The sequence below is a fragment of the Nestor notabilis genome, unplaced genomic scaffold (assembly GCF_000696875.1).
Source record: "Nestor notabilis isolate BGI_N333 unplaced genomic scaffold, ASM69687v1 scaffold20254, whole genome shotgun sequence".
NCBI classification, from domain to species: Eukaryota; Metazoa; Chordata; class Aves; order Psittaciformes; family Psittacidae; genus Nestor; species Nestor notabilis.
In genome coordinates this window covers 2589-22598 of record NW_009927108.1, presented here as the reverse complement: position 1 = coordinate 22598, position 20010 = coordinate 2589, and the positions used below count along the sequence as shown (strand labels likewise).

General features: G+C 36.9%; 1 protein-coding gene across 1 annotated transcript in view; it reads right to left on the bottom strand.

The window, feature by feature from the left end:
* The window catches only part of LOC104405257 (EF-hand domain-containing family member C2-like), a gene marked incomplete at its 5' end in the record, with an annotated part of 26191 nt that overhangs the window by 3718 nt on the left and 2463 nt on the right, over window positions 1-20010 (bottom strand). Inside the window, 5 exons of the mRNA XM_010013910.1 lie at window positions 5682-5774; window positions 6363-6560; window positions 10095-10228; window positions 13823-14019; window positions 19026-19168. Of these exons, the coding sequence (XP_010012212.1) occupies window positions 5682-5774; window positions 6363-6560; window positions 10095-10228; window positions 13823-14019; window positions 19026-19168 (765 nt within the window). The remainder of the gene's footprint in view (window positions 1-5681; window positions 5775-6362; window positions 6561-10094; window positions 10229-13822; window positions 14020-19025; window positions 19169-20010) is intronic.

Below are 20010 nucleotides of genomic sequence, written 5' to 3'. Positions count from 1 at the left end.
CCTATTTGCAGCAGGAAACACCAGGTTAAACAATTCTGCCCTGTAATCTGGTGAGACAAGGAGCAAGATCATCACCAGGAAACAAGTCTTTTAGAAAATCATTTTATCTTGTTCTTAGAGAAATAGCACTGCACAAAACATGGGCCTCAAAACCCTTCAACCACTGTAGAGGGTTCTCGTAAAAACTAAGCATGAAGGTACTTGAAAAGACAGTTTACCACACAAACTTGGAAAACAGTACCAGAGAAGAGCAGAAATAAATCTAGTGACAAAAATAAACTGCAATAAACTGCAGCTCATCCTGTCCTCCTCCTCCTCCACTCCCCACCTTTCATTTAATAGTCAGCAGGAGAGATAATAATAAAATACACTGACAGCCATAAACAGAGATGCTAGTGATAAACTGGAATGTTAAGTACAGTGAGTTATGCTGAAGATGAAAGCAAAGTCAGAAAAGAATGCTACTGTTATTAGTATTAAAAAGGAGCCTGAAACATTGCCATGAGAAACTCTCCTATAACAGCTTGTTTCTTTATAATAGCTCACATGCAAGTTAACATTTTCATAAAGCCTTACTTTTGGGGAAAAATACCATTCCCACTTCTAGGGGGTTCTTGTTTGTTTCTGCAAGTGGCAATTGGGAAAAGAAAGGAATTTTGCATTAGAAGTAGCAAGACAATAAAAAAAAAGCTTATACTTCATTGAAAAATTATTTTGAATTTCTGAGGTATGATGACAATTGATTTTATTTTGCCATAATATGCATTTATATTTTCCTCATTGTGAAAAGTCAAAAGATTAAGTCTACTGCCAAGATGCAGAGCTGTACAAGCAGGATTTTTAAGTAAAGAACAACTGAAGGCGTGTAACTACTTAAACATGTTAAGGCAATGAAGTCAAGGAAAGCATTGCTTCTGCTTTTGACAAACATTAACAAGGAGAAAAGTCCTTTGATGTGACAGCACTGGCAAACTGAGATGACAACATGGGCATGAAGTTAACTATAATCAAAGATTTTAACATGGGCAGAGGAAATGGGATTCCTAAATCCCATATTTAAATAGCTACAGAAACCAGCTTAAAATATTACTCCAGAATTATCCATAAAAAAAGAAAAAAAAAAAATAAATCTACTCTTCAGATCTCCTGCTGTGACTTACTATATCAATCTACTAAAAGCACACACCTGCAATTTGTCATAGAGTATCCAGATGAACTGAGGAGATGCTATCAATTTGTGCATTATTAGAACAAAGATGTCATACATTTTGGTGGCTGGAGTAAATATAAGTGAACCTGACAGTGCTCTTCTGGAAAGGAAATTAGATTTGTCTTATCAAGAAGATGCAACAAAGATCTCCTGAAGCCATGCTTCTCTTCAGTTTTGCCCTATGACTTCACCAATGCATGTGATCTCAGGCTACGAAATTACTCCCCCATCGCTATTATAGTTTGCAGAGCTTTTTTTTTTCCCTTTGACATTACAAAAATAATTGTACATTTCTGCTTCTAAAAATATATCCATAATTAAATATTCCAGATATGTCAAAAATCTGGTTAAATTGCATTATGACCATTCCTGAGCATGCTTTGGTGAGTAAAGGTTAATTACAAATATTTTTTCTTTCCCATCAAGAAATCTGTAGCCCAAGCATTTACGTGAAAAGTTAATACACATGCAGAGTTTTTTCTAATTCCTTGGTTTTGAATAACATTTATTAAGAAGTTAGTTCAATAGTAATAGAGAAGAAGTATCATGCTGCTTTAACCTTAGAAAAAACATTGGGATTCTTCAGCCTTTTTGATAGTCTTTCTGTAACATAGATATACACCTAAACTGTCACAAACTGCTCATACGAAAAGATTTAAAACAGCAAGCATGGACAAGTCTATGCAGCTGATCAGCAGAAATTAAGTAATGGCTACTATTTTTGTATATATTTATTCATGTCTTGAACAACTATAAATTGAACTATGAGTTCCTCAGCATACTGAATAACAGAAATAATTTCTTTATAAAGATACAAATATTAATGCTGCATAGAGTCTTTTCATCACAAATAGCATAGTGAGCCTCTGGCACCAAAGGTAATGAGCAGAAGACAGACTGCAAGAGGAAGATTCTGTGACCATTTCTAATCTTGCTCCTGCTAGAAGGACACTTGCTATTGCAGAAAAAAAGGGTTTGCTTTGTGAAAGAAACAGGTCAGCCCTAAAAAAATATCATTATAGGTAGGCAACTAGGTAAAAAAATTATGACCCAGTGACAAACCAGGGAAAACCTGAGCAGGCAGGAGTGGCTTGGCCCGGCCTATTAGTGACTTGAGAGCTGAGATGACCATGTAGGAGGCTTATTATTATCAGGCACTGCTATCTGAGACACTATGGATTCACTTTTTCAAAACAACAAGCCCCCCTCCAGAATCCAACAGTCTCACCCTAGTACTGTGGAGAGATGAAGAACTACACAGCCACTTTTGACAGAAATTAAAAGACATACTTTTAAAAATAGGGACATACACTTAACAACTAAACTAACGGAGAACAATCAACATGTAATACTTGTAAACTTGTCATCTATTCTTTCTTCCCTCCATTTTTTTCTTTCTTTACCTGCCAGCTGTTCCTCTGAGGAAGGACTGGATCTTTTTAAGTCCTCATTATCATTGCAGTAAATAAAAACAACAGGAGAAAAACCAAACCAAACCAAACCAAAATTCATTACTTAAGCACTTCAGCAACATTTATTTATTAAACTGTAATTGTTCATTATGCCTACATAAATTTTAAGAAATGTTTATGATTACTGCTGTAGTTTTCTAGCAGAAACAACTGCTACAATCTACATTGCTTAATACATTGTGAATAAAAGTCTGTATTGCCCAGTGATTAAAAATCTAAGTGAGAAAATGCTTATGGAGAAAGGAAATACTTTTTAATAAGCCAGCTCAGATAAAGTGGAAAAATGGGTACCTAAATCCTACTATTTCACCATCCCACAATTAAAAATATAAATTTACTCCCAACAGACAATATGAAGGGGTCTTAAGAAACCTCTGTATTTGTACTAATTCTCCCTACTCTCTGGAAACTGAATGGTCTTTGGGTACAGTAAACAAAGGTTTGGGTCATCTGGGGGTGACCACAAAATTAGACAGTAACTTCTAGTCCCATCCCATGCTTTTAATAAGTGATAGATCACTGCAGTATAATTTACAAATGTAAATAATAAATTCTGTAAGAGTATTACCTTTCAAAATGGAACCATTAAGTCCTACAGAAAGTCTCTGCCACCTAATCTCAGATAGCAAAGCTGAATAAACACACAGCTTCAGTCTTCAACTATTATCTGATCACATTGTCTAGCATCATTTTAAAGCTGAATAGGGTCCAGCTAGTGCATTAGCTATATATACTGATTTTGTGGGAATCAATCCAACAACTTTTATTGTACCACTTTCTTCCTTCATAAATACAGATATGCACAGTAGGAATACCACCACATCAATAGACACAAAATTACATGCTTCCTCATACTCCCCCCAAAAAAACCAAAAACACAACCTAGGGGAAGAATATTGTTGACAAACTTCCCACACTGAATTGCATGCTCCCCAGGAGTGAGACTGTTCTTCATTAACAATAAACCTGCCTGTTTATGATTCTTTTATCTCGAAGAAAACTACAGGAAGCAAGAGGAAAGAAAAAGTCTAAATCTCGTTCAGACAACTCTACTCTTCAATTTACAGATTACTTGGAAATTAATTCCTATTTAATAGACTTCAAAAAAATCAAACACTAACCCTAACTGCAGCCTCATGAAACAATGAACTTACCAAGCAGTGCCAACTGCACACATTATTAAGAATGTGACAGTCTTCCTTCTTACCTGCAGCGCAGTGACTCACCACATAAACTGCCATCTTTCAAAGCAGCTGATACTGTAACTTAGAACTGACATTACACATAGCAGTCTACCTTATGAAGTACTTCTCACACTGATTTCTGAGGCCTGCTTTACACCATTTACCTTTCTCATAGAGAAATCTGCAATAAAAGATTGCCACAGCCCCTTTAGAAACAAAAGAAAAACAAATGGGTGGTAATTTAGAAATCCAGCTCTTATACAGGCAATAACCGTCTCTTCCTCCATCACCTACAAAAAGAACCTACAACAGCTGAATTCTAATCCATGGGTACCTGGCTAAAGCTGAGTGAAATCCAGCCTTAGTCTCCTCCTTGTCTTGCAAGCTTATCTCTGATTTTTACTATAGTGTACTGGGCTTTTTCTTTTTAACTGCCTACACTGACACTCTTCAGAAGACAAGAGGTTCATCGCACAAAAGCTTTCTCTGGTATAAATTCACAAACAATAAACATATCTCTGGAGCCTATGATGTGTCAAGGCTTGTCTGTTTTTCATCAGTACTGGATTAGTACATAAATAAAAGCCTCCAGTCCCTTCTCCATGAATCTATTCAATTTCAGCCTTAATGAAATGGAAACAATGAGAACCCCTTGTGCAGTACAGGATGCCAATTGTCCTCCAACAATTTTTGTGTTGGGCAGCTTAGTGGGAGTTCTGAAAAATGAGGTTTAGATTAATGCTAAAATTCAGATATGGTTCTGATGACCAATGCTTGTAACCTAACTGCCAGTGTTGAACATCAAACAAGTTGCCAAAGTTGTCTATCTGGCTACTGCAGGGAACTCTTCTGAAAGCTTTTGGTCTGAAAACGGGGCCTTTTTGAAGAATAGCCCCTTAGGCTTCTTAATGCAGTCTTGATACTGATTTAAGTAGGAAGTCTTGCTTGCAGTACAAAGATGCTTTATTTAAACAGATTCCACATTTCTGCTTGAGTAATTTCATTATTTGATGCTTAGTTTGCAATTCCTCCTGAAATCAAGCATTTAATGTAAGCATTTCACACAAGGGAAAGAAGAGACCAATGGGCATGCATTTAAATCTGTTACCAGAAAATCTGGCCATGATAACCAAACTCAAAGTGACACAAGTGTTCAAAAAAGCACCGGTTACTCTGAATTCCAGCCTTTAAAACAAGTGCATTGAATACCCCATCTTTTCAATTCTATTCCCATTAATACAGCTAGCCAAGCAATTTGTCTTGAAAACAACTAAATGTACCATGGAAAAATAGCAAAACCATACCAATGTTCCTTTTCCTTTTTAAAAATTACAGTAATATCTATTTCAGGTGAGATTAATAGGAGTAGCAAACCACTTTTATTTACTACTAATGCTGTCTACTTGACTCAAGGTCATTTCATTGTATTTGTCTCAGTATGTTTGTTAAAACTCACATAATGTGATTTCATAAGATTATTGTTTTTACCTTACACAGGAACAACTAATGCAAGAAAAGTAAATTTCATTGATAAGAGAAAGTATTAGTAGCTGATTCCCATAAGACTCACTCCATAGAATTCTGGCAAAATCCAGATGATCTACCATATCGGATAAAATAAAGAGAAGTTGCACCTCAGCTGATTCTAAATATTTTATGAATAGGGAAGTCCACTTTTGTATAGGAACAAAAATCAGCATCATGAAAAGACTAACATTATATAAATGACAAATTCTTAAGACCTGTGTCTCCAGCAGATATTTAGCATTGATTTGTACCCATGCATGCAGGTCATACTACCTGCTTTTAACTTACATGGTCAATAAAGCTTGCAGATCATCACGAGCCAGTGGCAACCTAAAGGACTTACAAATAGTCCTGCACATCTCATGAGGCAGCATTCCACATCTACACAAAGAGAAGGGGAGAAGTGTACGTAAGGCATTTTCCAGATTTACTTCAAATGAATGTTGCTGTAAATAGGAAAACACGTAAAGAATATCAGGCTAGAGATAAAGAAAACAAGGTTTTATGAAATTTAGCTACTATAAAGCCGAGAAACTTGAATTGAACATGGTGGCCTGTCTCTCCCACACTGATGTCCTTACTGATTCTCTGTGATTCTTTATCTATGCTACCAGGGTACAAAAAGGGCAAATGAGTCATGCAAAGATTCAGCTACAAATCCCTTCTTTTTTTCCCTTAAATAACTATTTTTCCTCTTTGTTTTATAATACTGCGTTTTGCCTGTGAATGGGCACCTGATTATGTCACAGAATGCTCAGGACAGTATCTATAATAAAAAGTACAACAGTAAAATTAAAAAGAGACAAAAAGACTATGCTTTCTACTGACAAATGCTGAGAAAGGCTTAACAAATAATATCCTTTGGCTGCAATATATCATTTGCTCAGCAACAAACAGAAACGTAGGTCTACAAGCAGAGATTCCCAAATCTCAGGATCTGGGAGCTCCTGATACATAGTGGAAACTTACTTTTCACGGTCATTGTATAGAAACACTGCAGTTAGTTGTTCAAAATTCTCAAACCTATTTTTCTTTAGTTGTTCTTGAGCCACTGCAAGGAGGTAGTGGAGGTCCATTTCATATTCATCTTTCACACCATAATAGCGCCCAAGAGTCACCATTTCATGGTCTGAAAGCGCTCCATCAGTGATACTGACTATCAAATTTCTGTTCACAAAAACAATAGCCTACATTAGATTTAAGTAAATGAGTTAAAAACAGTTAATAATCACTCAGTTTTATGGGGAAAAGAAAAAAGGATTCAAGTGCACTCATTATATAATGCTGTATTCAGATCTTTAAAGAATGTATCTACTTAAATTTGAAATCCAGATATCTTATAATGGAAATTACCTGAACTCTTGAACTTCCCAGGATGTCCACATTTCCTCAGCAGTTGACTAAACATACAAAACCACATAATAATGATGACCGAAGCCTTTTTCCAGAGATACCATACTGACACGGAATATTAACAGAGATATTTTGGCATCACATTTATGCAACAAGACAGTGAATTAACAAAATTCTATCAACAAACATAATTTTTCATTGCTTCCTCTCAGAGGCTTGTGCGGCCCTGTTCAAATGAAGATGTCCCTTTGTAAAATACAATTGTACATATACAGCTGTTCAAAAAAGGATGCTAAGCACTGTATAGTGTCTACTTTGACTCAGCTACTGTTTTGTTTGGGGTTTTTTGTAATAAGTAGATGAAAAAAAATCCTTTATTTGCAGTAGCAGGCGATAAATATAAGGAGAAGACAGGTTGTTGACAGTAGCAAACCTTGAGATTATGAAGACTCAATGACCAAAACTCAGTCAGTTACTGAATATTATGATTTATATTGTAGTAGCATAGAGATCCAGTCAAAACTGGAGCCTGCAGTAATACTACTGCAAATACAAATAAGAGGACAATACTGTCAGATAAGTAAACACACTCTAAATGCTTGGGCTGGCAAAACTGAAAGCATAAATAGCATCCATCTGAATATTTCCACAGACTGGATTTCCATACACAGCCCAGATTTTTCTAGTGTCAGGATTTTAAATGTCTTTCATTTCCTCAAGTCAGTCAGTTAACAATCAAGTCACCAAAACCCCCAGATAAAACTACTGTCTTATTTGGGAAATTAAGCACTATTTTTGTGATTTCTAGGGACTACTGAGTGAGACCCAAGATTCACAAACAGAATTACATCTAAACTCTTCCTACTAAAAGAAACAAGCTGCAGCAATTGTTCCCACAGCTCTGTTATCTTCTGTTCTACTTTTTTTTGTGTTTGTTCTAGAAGAATAAGACAGATTGCAATCTGAATTTGGTAGAGAAAGAAAATATAACCATTAGATGCTTAATACAGCTGTTTCCAAAGCTGAATTGAAGATAGACATCTTTGTTAAATCCACATGGCTCTTTGTCTCTAACAGTCAACAGTCTTGCCAATAAGTTATGAGACAAAGAAGCTTGGATAGGACCATATGATGCACAGGCATCTATGTTTTAGTTATTTTTCTCTTCTCTTTTTAACAAAGCTTTCAATAGTTTTAATGATAGCTTAGGGGATAACTTCACTGCACACCATGCATTTATTTCGTGGATGATGTGCCATAGATTTGGGTTCTGAAAGTAGTTAAATTGTATAATTACAATTCTGCTTCACTACATCATACTTATAGGTGTATTTTTAAATGCAGCTCATAAAATCACTTAGGTATAAAGGAAGAAATCTGAACAGGCAACTTCAGAGGATGGATAGTAAAGCTTTAGCTGTATTTAGGATAAGAGGATTATCATGCTGGTTGAAGCTATCACACAGATAATTGCCTGTACTAAAAATAATCATTTGTAGCTAGTCATAATTATGAAATGCCATGACAGATTATAAATAAACAGTGATGTACACAAGAAAATACAAAACTGAAAGAAAAATACATATTCTATTCACAGAAAAATATATTTGACTTTTCAGAGATGCAAAGAAGTGCTGTCATCTTTGTCATTAAAAATGTTTCTTTCATTCTATAAGATACATGGACAATAAAAAGAAGAGAGCCTTTAGATTACTGGTTATAATATGAACAAACAGAAACAAAACCTACTCTCACTATAAAGCACAAAAGTTAAATGTTCGTAAGAGGTAAATTCTTCCTCTGGCCATGTGAATGCTTCCTGTTAGATCCCCTGTGGTCCCACCACGGGAGGGATATAGGCCATTAATAGGTGCTCAGTCTGGCTTAGATGAGCATTGAGGATGCGACAACACCTATAACAGGGTTCCCCTGTTTTCTGTCTTTCTCATGAAGAGGGCTACTGTATTTTTGTTACTGAAACCAGGGGCCTCAATACCATACAACTAGACATACCTACTCCAAGCCGCAGAACAGCACTACCCTAAATTAAACAGCTGAGCTGATCACAGCTGCACAGAATATGACTGTGATTAAATTTACACTCAACTGAGACTCTTTTTGATAAAATTAAAATATTTCTTTGCTGTTTAAAAGCACAGTCATCCCTCCTAAAAGTGTGCTCCACCAGTTTTGTCATGCAAACGTTCCAGAACTTTGACCTGCTCGTAGCGCATGTAAGAACATGGTTTTGCAGATGATTATTTCATAACCTGAATAAAAACTGTAATTATTTTATTTTAAACAGTTATTGTCAATATAAATTAAAACCCTATTCCAAGTGCTATAACGTTTCTTCAGATACACACTTTCATTTTCTCCCCTTCTTACTCTAGTAATAACATTTTCCCTCCTAATGCAATTAACAATTCAAAATCTTGCTTCTATCAAGTAAAATATTTGAGTCTTGAAATATTTGATCAAAACCTACCAATTAGCATTGCCTCTGAGTTTAAATCATACTTTTAATCACTTATTTTTAATTTCTGAATACCAATGTGTTTTAATTTCTCACTACTTTCACTTTGAATTGCTGGAAGAACCTTCTGGTGATCTATATGTCTTCTGAGATATTTCAGAAGCAATTTCTGCCTAGGTTAACATTCCTATAGAGCTAACATTCCACACAATACACACCTACCTATATGCTTTAGTCACTGTGACAGTTCCTTAATACATCGTGTATGACCACTGTGGAAACCAATTGCTTTTAGGTAAAATTTCCTCCTGTATTCCACATCATTAACTTTACCACCACCCAACACAGTTCATATGCTCAAGTATTCTGGCTGTGGAATAAACTGAAATCAGCTTGCATTTAAGCATGTATCTATACATTTGCCCGTTGCCATATCTGGATCATTACCAGAATCGATGATTAAAGCCCCAAATAACACCATTTTCAGGAGAAAACTCAAACATTCCTTCTTGAATTTCAAAGCTACTAATTTATTTGACTCTTAGGATGGACTTTTCTTTATCTTTCAATGTGCATATTACTGCTGACATCTTCACAACACCCTGTGCTAGCTCCATAAGAAGTTGACAGACTTGAGTTGTGCTTTTCAGCTTACTTGAAGCTATCACATTTCTCCTTTTTTCTGGGGCATGGATTCTATGATTCTACAATTCACTTTCTTTTTCACACACAGTCTCCAAGCAAATGCAAAACAAATGTATGCCATTTGTCAGGTAACACCGATGCAGAAAGCATCAAGAAACAGTCACGCTCTGTAAATTTTTGGGGAACGTGCCTTCATTATACACTAATACCAAAACCCACTGTCTTACCTGAAAGCGTCATACTCGATCACCTTGTTATGGTCTGGGTCAGTGGCTGCAAACAACTGTCTGATTTCTCGGGAACGAGGTTCGGTTATACCTTTCAGCTTCTTGAGGATGGCACCAACATCAGCCACAGAGAACTTAACAGAGGAAAGCAAGACATAGATTAGAGGGAAAACCACTATGCAACCAACCATGCATGTACCAACAAGAGTTGTCAAGAAGCAGAGAAACTGTGAACTGCTCAGGATTATCTGTTTCTTCATTGCCTCATTTCAAATGCATAAATGAGCACTGTGTGAAGTTTGGACAGAACCTTGGTACCGAAAAAAATTTGCTTCCTGCCAAGACTATAAAAAATTGAACAAAAAAATATTAGATCATGCACTCTCAGAAAACTATTCCAGCTACATAAAGGAGATGTACTAAAGCTTCTGCTAAAGCAGAAGCACACACATTTTAAGTACAGTTCCAATAACTTGTTCCTCATTTTACGTTGGTGCACCTCACTTAATTCTCAATTAATAAATTTCACCAAGTTAAAACTAATCTTTTCACCATTGTCTCCAATGAACTGTTCCAACAGATAGTCTCATTCGTATTAGACTACATTGTCTTACATACTTAGAATTAGCAGATTGAAAATTTATTAGGAACCAACTATTTTAAGGGTATTTAAAGTCTCTGTGACACTGCCAGAGCAGTACAAATTGGTCCAAGTTTAATTATTACATCACTGGTTGCAAGTAAAATGCTCAGATTTAGAAAATATGATCATTGCCTATGCCAAAACTCCAGGTACAACCCTGGCATGCAATGCCCTGCAAGGCAGTGGTGTGGAGTAGCTGGACCAGCAATCAAAAAGTTTTAGAGACCGCAGCAACTTTTTTGCTCCTTTCCCAAACAAGAACATTGTTTGAACCAAAACACAAAGCTTTTTGCTGAAAAAGCAAGGAATAGAGACTGAGAAAAACTGAGCAGAAGGAATCAATGAGCAGAGTATTTAAAGATGGAGAAATTGTTCATCTGTTTAAAAACCTACCTTCTCTACATTATCAAAGGAGTCATTTTTACACCTTTTTTTCTAAACTACAAATTCCAAACACCTATATAGATATTGAGTGTCCAAGCAGCATGGCAAGAACTCTTCATCCACTTTCTCCCCTTCTCAAGTAGCTGACATGCTAGTAGCCACAATCTAGTTTTGTTTGATTGTCTAGCTTAATCCTGAGTTTATTAAGTTGAATTCAGTGACAGTAAAAACAACCTTCATGTTTGTGCTACAGAAGAAAACAAAGTTTGAACAATTGGGACTGTTTCAGAGATGATGAATTCATTTCCAAGGAGACACAGTGATGCCTTGTTCGAAAGAGTCGTCTTCAAACTCAGATAATACCAGTAGGACTGTGCACAACACACATGTTCTGTTTCACAAGCAAATTCACACTTTCTAAATACATTTTTATCCTTCAAATTGGAAAAGAAACTGAAAGTGTTGAAAAGTTTGAGAATTAGAGAATTAAAGTTATTTTCAGTACAGGTGGCAATCAAAATGACAAGATTCCACTATTTTTTCTGCCCATAACTTAAAAACAATAAATACAACTTTGAAACAATAAATACAAAATAAATACAATTTTGAAACAAAATATTAAAAACTTTCCAAATATCTCTTATGGTGTCAAATGTTCCAATGACAGCAAAAACAATTCCCATCTGCACTATGAGTACCAATCAAAATTTCATCTCAATCAACATATGCCTATAGAAATGTGGTCAAAATAGCATTTTCCAGAAGAAAAACATTCCATCTGGATTTCTTTCACCAGTTTTCAGAAAACATACCAATGTGTTCTTCTGAAAGGTAATCTCTGTCTATTCAGAAGGAAAAAAATTTCTTGTCTTATTTTAGAAATAACTGACAAATAGACATCTTAAAATTGTTTCTCCCTCTTCAAACCATCTTCCAGTTCTGCTTTTCCCTAATAATTGCTGAAGTTCTTACGGTTTGTGTATGCAATCCCCTGATGAACTGAGGCAAACCAGGTGTGTCTGTACTTCTGGAGCTCTATTCAAAGGATGTGAATAAAATATCTATCATTGGGATAATAAACATTATTTTTTTTCTCCACCAGGTGTTTTAAAATGTTAACTGTGCAAAGAACATTTCAAAATTCACTTTAAAGAAGCATTTTTAGTGTTGCTTCTTCCCATTTTGCAGATTTTATTTCAATAATATGGAATCATTCAGTCTGGAAAACTAAGATGTCACCTCTTTGATCCAAGATAATCAATGCAAACAGCAGTTCCAAAGAACGTTTATAATCCAGTTATGTGTTCTGTATGTTGGAGAATAACTTTGGGTTTGATTATACTAGGAGGAGAAACAGTCCAGCAGTAAGAAAATATAATGTATAGAGCTTTGCCTTTTACTGCTTAAAGCATTTAGCAGTCATAGCATTTTACATCAACAAGCATTTTGCAGATCTTCTTCCATATTCACAGGTAAGCAGGTGCTGCTAACGCCACTCTAATTTACAAAGATATCACACCGTTCTGCTATTTTCATTTGAGAGAACAGCATTCGTGGCCCAAAGGCAGCAGAGGATCAGGTTGCACCTACCTCCACCTCATCAGCACAAGGGCACAGCAGTCCTCAGGACTGCGCTACGCCTACTGATGTCTTGGGAGTCCTGCAGGTTCACTCACTTTGATGAGACAGCAGACACTGAATGATTAAAACTTGCATTAAGGACCTTCTCCACCCACAAAAAGTCCAGACGAATGGGCAGAAAACCACAGCTTAATAAACCCTCTTGGATGTTTTCCCTAGGCATGCTTTCAGCAAGCCTAAGCAAAAGGGCAGCTCTGGAGAAGGTCTGCTGAAGGCACAATTCATGCTGCTGCCCCGCCATGAGCTATGAACCCATGTATTTATTGTTGCTTTCCCCTCTGAAGGCAACACAAAAAGGTATGTATTGAGTGAAACTCTTTACAAACTATAAGCTTCAATTTCTGACTGTGATATGAATTTCTAAGATTACAATGGAAACATTTTGGCAGATAAATATGCATTAACCCAAAAATCAATTCAGGGAATAAAATAGCCTAATCAGTAAGTCTCTAACCTGGATGTGCTCACATCTTGAGTGCTGTGCACTGTTGCAGTCTCCACATCTTACAGTTCCCTTGCAAGGACAGAAAAAAAGGCTGAGGGGGAAGAATGTCTGAGATTTACAAAATTATGCTGGTAGTGCAAAAGGTTGAATGGAGATCTTCACTAAACCCCAAAACACTAGAATTGGCATTTAAACTAGTGAGATGTTGGTTTAAAACAGATAAAAGATACTTCTTTTATCATATATTTTTTACGTAGTAGCCAGTGAACTTTTCAACTTGCTACCACAGAAAGCTGTGGAAACAAAGAGTATCTGTAGGTTAGAACAATTTGGGAACAAGAGGTCCATAAACAATCTCAAGAAGGAATAGGCAGAGAACATACCTTCTATCAACCCTAATACAATAGAAGTGGATGCTGAGAAAGTAGAAGGGAAATGGACTGTAAAGAGTGGCCAAGCTTAGACTCCATAGCTATCATCTCCTAAATCCAATGCTATCAGAGAGCACTGGGCTGTGAGCTTTGGATGAAGAAACTGGGTATAAATAATTCTGAAAAATATATAGAAAAGGTACAGTCTTTAAAGATAATAGAAAATAACAAGAGCCTGCTTCACCTCATTTGCATGCTTCTCCATGTAGTTCAGTGTGTATTCATCAGCATCCACCAAAAGAAAGTTGTGACCATGGAAACAAACACTTGCTCCAACAAACAGATCCTGAGCCTTGAAGTATTCAGATGGCTCGCTCTTAAAGAGCTCCTGTCCAGGCTTCTTAATGCGACCTCTTTCCAAGAACTTCCCACCAAGTATCCCTATGGAAATAGAATTGTTAATAATTAATTGTGGCTTTACTTGGAAAAAAGAAGAAAAAAACAAACACACACAGAAAAGAAAAGCCAAAAACCTTCCCAAACCAGTTTATTTGTATTTAAATATTAGTTTTCATCACTGAGTTTCTTGTCTCATAATATACTCTCCCCCTCCCTCTCAGAGCAAAAAGAACTGTCCCTGTCAGTGTCCACAGCAACAATTATATTGTGCATATTCTGTGACATGTATCACTTGAATGCCTGCCAAACACCTTTCTTTTTTTAATTTTCTTTTAAATGGGACAGAAACATGCTTCTTGAAATCATTCCCATAACCCCATTGCCAGCCTTGGGACTGCCCCTTGAGAAATGTAAGACTCGAAAAGCAAGATGCAGGCAATTATCCTTGAACAGTTAAAGAAAAAGAGAATTTCACAAATTAGGATAACACAGTCCTACAAAGATCACAAATTCTGCTGCACTGTAATTCTAACTTGTTTTTAAGGGCTTTTGGTTAGATTATTTCTTTTCACATTGTAATGATTTTATTCATGCCACTGGAAACTGCATGTGGTACTCAAGGGTATGTAAGATACCAAAAGGAACATTTCACTTTCCAGTAATAGGTTCTCATGCACAGGATTGCATTGCGTGTACCAAGCTTTCTAGAGAACATTCTGTCACATGTTTAGTTTCATCAGGATATGTGTCCTACAACAACACTGGAATCCCTGGGATTTGTTTCCTGTTCATATTTGAGCCTCCAAGCCAAAAGCATACTTTAGTAATGTTTAATGACGTCTTACATATTAGGTAGTGATGCAAGTCCAATGAAAGGCTGATGAACAATGTAATAAGATGCCTTTTATAGTCAAAATTATAAATGAATGTGAAACCCAAACTACTTATTAAGCCAGAGTTTGGAGCAGGTCTGTCTTAATTGCTTCATTAGCTCTATAAAAGCAAAAGACAAAAAATACACTATGGTAATGGTCAGACCTAGCTTGACTCAAAAAACATTTCAAATCACTAATGTAACTCTAATCTTAACACATTCCTTTTCACCTAGCTATTAAAATAAATATGAAAATTCAGGTTATATAATCTTGGCAGCTCTTTGTAATATTTAAATAGAATTGGTCTCTGTAACATTGGAATTTCACTTTTGTCTCTATTTCTCTGCAACTGTGCACTTAGACTGGAAATTCATCTTAATAACTCTGTTCCATAACTGTTTCTTAAATGTTATGGGTTAGTTCATCTCAAGAGGTATAAAGAAAAACAACCAAAATACCTCATTAGGTCAGAGATTTTACACTGAAACCTGATGAGAAATTTTGATGGAAATCTACAAAAGCCAGGCTCAAAGCACAAAATAAACACGACAACCAAAGACCCTCTTCCATTAAGATCAGATCAGACTTTGCAGGTGTTTGTACAGCTGTTGGCTTGGTCTTACACTGAGTAAAAAAGGGGATGTGCTCTTCTGCATGGGGAGCCAAAGTTCTCATGCTTTGACCCCCATCTCAAAAAGTGTTTCAAGATGTCCAGGCCTGTGCATTTTAAATGCAGTTTCCCAGTGTTACTAACAATGTGAAGTACTCCTCTGCAACCTTCAGCATGCTGGACTGACAAAAGTAAGAGCATTCTACTTCCATTCTAGGACTGAGATTTGAAACATTTTCACTTGCCAATTTGCATCAATTCATGCAAATAAAAAGGCAAAAATAGCCCTTTGAACCTGTGCACAAAAGGGATGGTTATTTTGGGAATCATTTACTCTTTTAACACATCCCCTCTCTAAGACATGCTCAAGCTTACTCTTCCCCCATCCCATCCACTTCAAGATTTTTCTTTCTCACATATGAATGTTCTTCACTCCCATTTTGTATGCCTTGATCCTTTTCCCTCGCTGCCTTTATCTGAACTCTGCAAAACCTTCTCAGGCTTAATCTCAAAGAAATCCACTCACTTTTCCTTCAGACATGACTAAAATGAGAGGGAGAGAGAGAGAAGAGAGAGAAGAGAAAGAAGAGAAAGGGAGAAGAAAGAAGAAGGAAGATGGGAACAAGAACTTCTGCAGTCCCAGGGCTCTTTCCAAATACTGCTCTACCTTCCCCTCTCCCCCTCAATCCCTACTTATCCTGCCTCTTCAAGGCTGTTCTCACTAAACTCTCCAATGGATAGTTCTTAGACACATCCTCCCACTTCACCTTCCTACCACCTCCGAAAGTCAGCTACTCCATCCACTTTAACATCCCAGGGAAGTTAAAAACCCATTTACAGGATGATTGCCTTTCATATGCATCTTAAAGCATTTGTTATTGTTGGTGTGCAAACTTGCCTATTTATTTTAGTTACACATTGGTTACACATTTTGTTTGACTAGCAACGTTCAATAGGCTCCCAGCTGCAATCTCATCATATATTCTTCATCCCAAAATAAAAGAAGGTCAGGAAGCAATCTCTGGCCTGGCACCCAACTGATCACATTTGTACTGCACAGTGTGTGGCTCTGACTGCTCTGGGTGCTATGTGATAAATTTGGGGTCATAAGACACAGCTATAATTTTATGTGTTCAAACTGTTTGAAGGCATGTGAGGGCTGTGCTGCAGTCAAAGTGACGTTTTACTGCATAAAACTCAGGATTACGTATTCCAGCCCTTGGGTGTGTTAGAAGGACCTGAATATTTGAGTGTGCAAAATCTCCTGGGACAGTGTCAGATGACTGATAAGGGTACAGCAAGCCAAACCTGGTGCAGCCTTGTCCCAGCTTCCTTGTGGGAGAGTTTTCTGGAGTTAAGCATCCTCCAGGAGGGGTCCCAGGCTCTCTAGAGCCTTGTCTAGTTGCAGTGATGCAAAGGTGAACCAGGAGTGACCAAACAGGCAATACATGTGATTGGGGTCCAAGATTCACACTGTTCCCTGGACTTCTGTAATTTAACAGTGCAGCTGTACCCTTAGCATCCTGTATGTCTCTGGACATAAAGAATGCCAATCAAACATTTCATTCATGAGTGGAGAACTGACCTGCTTTTGAGGCTCACAGCAGCATTACATAATAAATATATATATATGTGTGTGTATGTGTACTTAGCTGTAATAAAAGAAGTTGCATAAATTACAGGTCACTGGATGGCAGGAAACTAGTGAAATAATGATGACATGACACCGCTGCCATAAACGGTGCTAAATCTTGATGTTGCAGTGGAGAGCAGGGCTTACTGGGAATGCTCGTTGAAGCCTAAGCATGTACTCTACACATTTTGAAAACACATCCCAAAGAATTGCTTGTATCCTAGTTGGGGGTGAGGTTCCTATTTATGCATTCTTAATATAGTTGGATACAAACAAAGATGCCATTAGAAGTTCTTTGCACTGAAAAGGCTTAGGCATTCCCAAAACTGTACTCATGTTCAGGGTAGTCAAAAGGACTTAGCAGCACCACTGGTATGGAAAAAGTTCTCCAGGAATACAGAAGGGTCTACATATTCACCATACATTCATTTTATATGGATGTGATGTGTGTCATAGGTCTGAGAAAGATTAACTTCAGAAATCATTTTCAGTAAAGGCTTAAGTGTAGGATGGCAAGAATACAGTCCTTAGGCTGAATAACTGGACCCTAGAAAGTCAACTGCTGGCACCAAAGCCTGAAGCAAAGGGAAGTGAACAGTCCTCCCTAGGACAGTCTTTCCTCTAAACAGTGAGCTGGGAGTACCAAATAGGTCAATGATGAGCACAGTGACCTGGTCACCATTGCAGGGTGTACCTCAAATAACATTCTAAGGTGCTCTGTGCCAAGAATCCAATATAGGGCAACTTTAAGCAGTATCAGAAGAACTAGTCATGAAGTTCCACAAGAGCTTAATATGGTAACTAAAGAAACCTTCTATTACTCTTTTTCCCTTGTATTTGAGAGAGTGCGATTTCCTGATTTTTTTTTTCTCTCTGTGGTTTTATCAGAGGCTGACAGCAGCTTTTAAGAGTCAGTCCTTCAACTGCACATTGAGAGGTGCCAGAACACTTCTGGATGTTAACTGCTCTGAAACTGCTCCTGCAGATGTTTTGTGGGCTTCACAGAAATACACTAATCTCTCCAACAGGGTCATGTTTAGCCAAAGCTTCCTAATCTTTCTGAGTTACAGAATGACTTTCTGACACCCCTCCCAGTGCTGTGTCCTTCCATCCATGCACAAGACACTGCAAGGAAATAAAAAGATGCTTGAAAATCACAAAACCTTTCAAATCCTCTGTTGGAGGCAGTCTACAAGAGATAACAGTGGTCAAAAGAATTTAACCATGACAACACTGGGTGACCATGCTCCAGCAATGGAATAAATGTGATCAAGCAACTGAGAAGTAACAAAGCATTTGCCACTTCAACATTGGTAGTCTGGCTCTTGAAATTCAGTTAAGTATTGTATACATACACATGTACAGACACTACCACAGGGCATTCTTTATTCCTTATATGCTCAACACTACATCATTAATGATAAAGTATGTTAAAAAATACAACAGCTGGTTTGCTTTCATGAGCTGCTTCTATACAATGAATGCTATATTGATTTCATAACACCATAACAGAATCTCACAAAACAAAGGACTTACTCTTTCATTCTTGATGTCCTACATTTCCTGTCCCTATTTATCATCAGTTATAACACAATTCCTGTACGTTACCCACAACAAAAGCAAATGTTTAAAGGCCAAATTTGCAAATTAAAATGTAATAAAAGTTCTATGCATTAAACTTCCAATTCACAAAGGATATTCTGAAGTACTGTCATACAATGAAGAGTGTTATTCTGAGTGATTAAGACTATAAATTACTATGACACTCAGCTATGCAAGCTAGTGCAGTAGACCTGCTGACATCATTCCCACTGCATTTAGAAATCCACATCCCTGCTTCTCCTAGTGCTGTCTGGCCACATTTACCGTAAACTCTAATCAAATGAGTAGGGCAACCTGGGACTTACTGCAAGACATTACTACATCTCACCTGAGTTTCGCTGAGCATGTTCAAAAACTGAAATAGTGTCATCACTCAGGAAGTAGGAAATAATCAATTTCCTATCCTTGTCAATAGGACTATCTGTGATGAGTTTTGCAAGAAAGCGCAGTATGTTACTTTCCATGCCAATTCTAAAAAGCAAAAGAGATAAGAAATCAAAAACAGAGTATAAGAAAAGTTTTCATCATTAGGAGACGCATCCTCTGAGTTTTGTAACATACATTGTGTTATTCCTGGACCAAGAAGTGAAATGGCAGAAGTTTCCCTACTTTGTCAAGAACCATTTTCAGCATGAAGAACCAGCTAGAGGCAGCCAGATAGAAAGGAGTAATTTTCAGGGGAAAATTACTTCTCTGCTGCAAGTCTGGAATGAATCTGTATTCAAATGCAGTTGCAAATCAAGCTAAAAGGTTCTTTCCAGAAAAATTATAAAGGAATAACATATTTAGTTATTTATATTTTAAAATCAAATTCTGAATAGCAATACGTACTAGGATTATCCCACAAAATCAGGCCCACCAGATGATCTTACTAGTTGGATATTTGTTAAGTGATTACATTTTAAATTATTTACAGTACTGCTATATGCACTATCAATACATTCCCAAGCCTTTTTCTAACAGCTTTCTTCTTCTATGGAGGTTCTATGGGTGAATCTCTAGCATGTGACACTGCTTTCAGCTTAGGCTGAAACACCCTTACCAACACCACACCCTTACCAAATCATTTCATAATGGAAAGTAAAGAGTTAATGCTTTAATACTGCTACAGCAAACTGCATGAAATTCGTCAGACAAAAAAAGTAAATGCCAGAAAGTCAAACAGAAAAACAAATCAGTGTTGGAATGATTCCTGCCTAACTTCTCAATGCAGACTTCCATCAAATTCACACTGAAGACAGCAGAAGGAAATCATAGAAACAACTAGGTTGGAACAGAGCTTTAAGAACATCGAGTCCAACCTTAAAAAAATA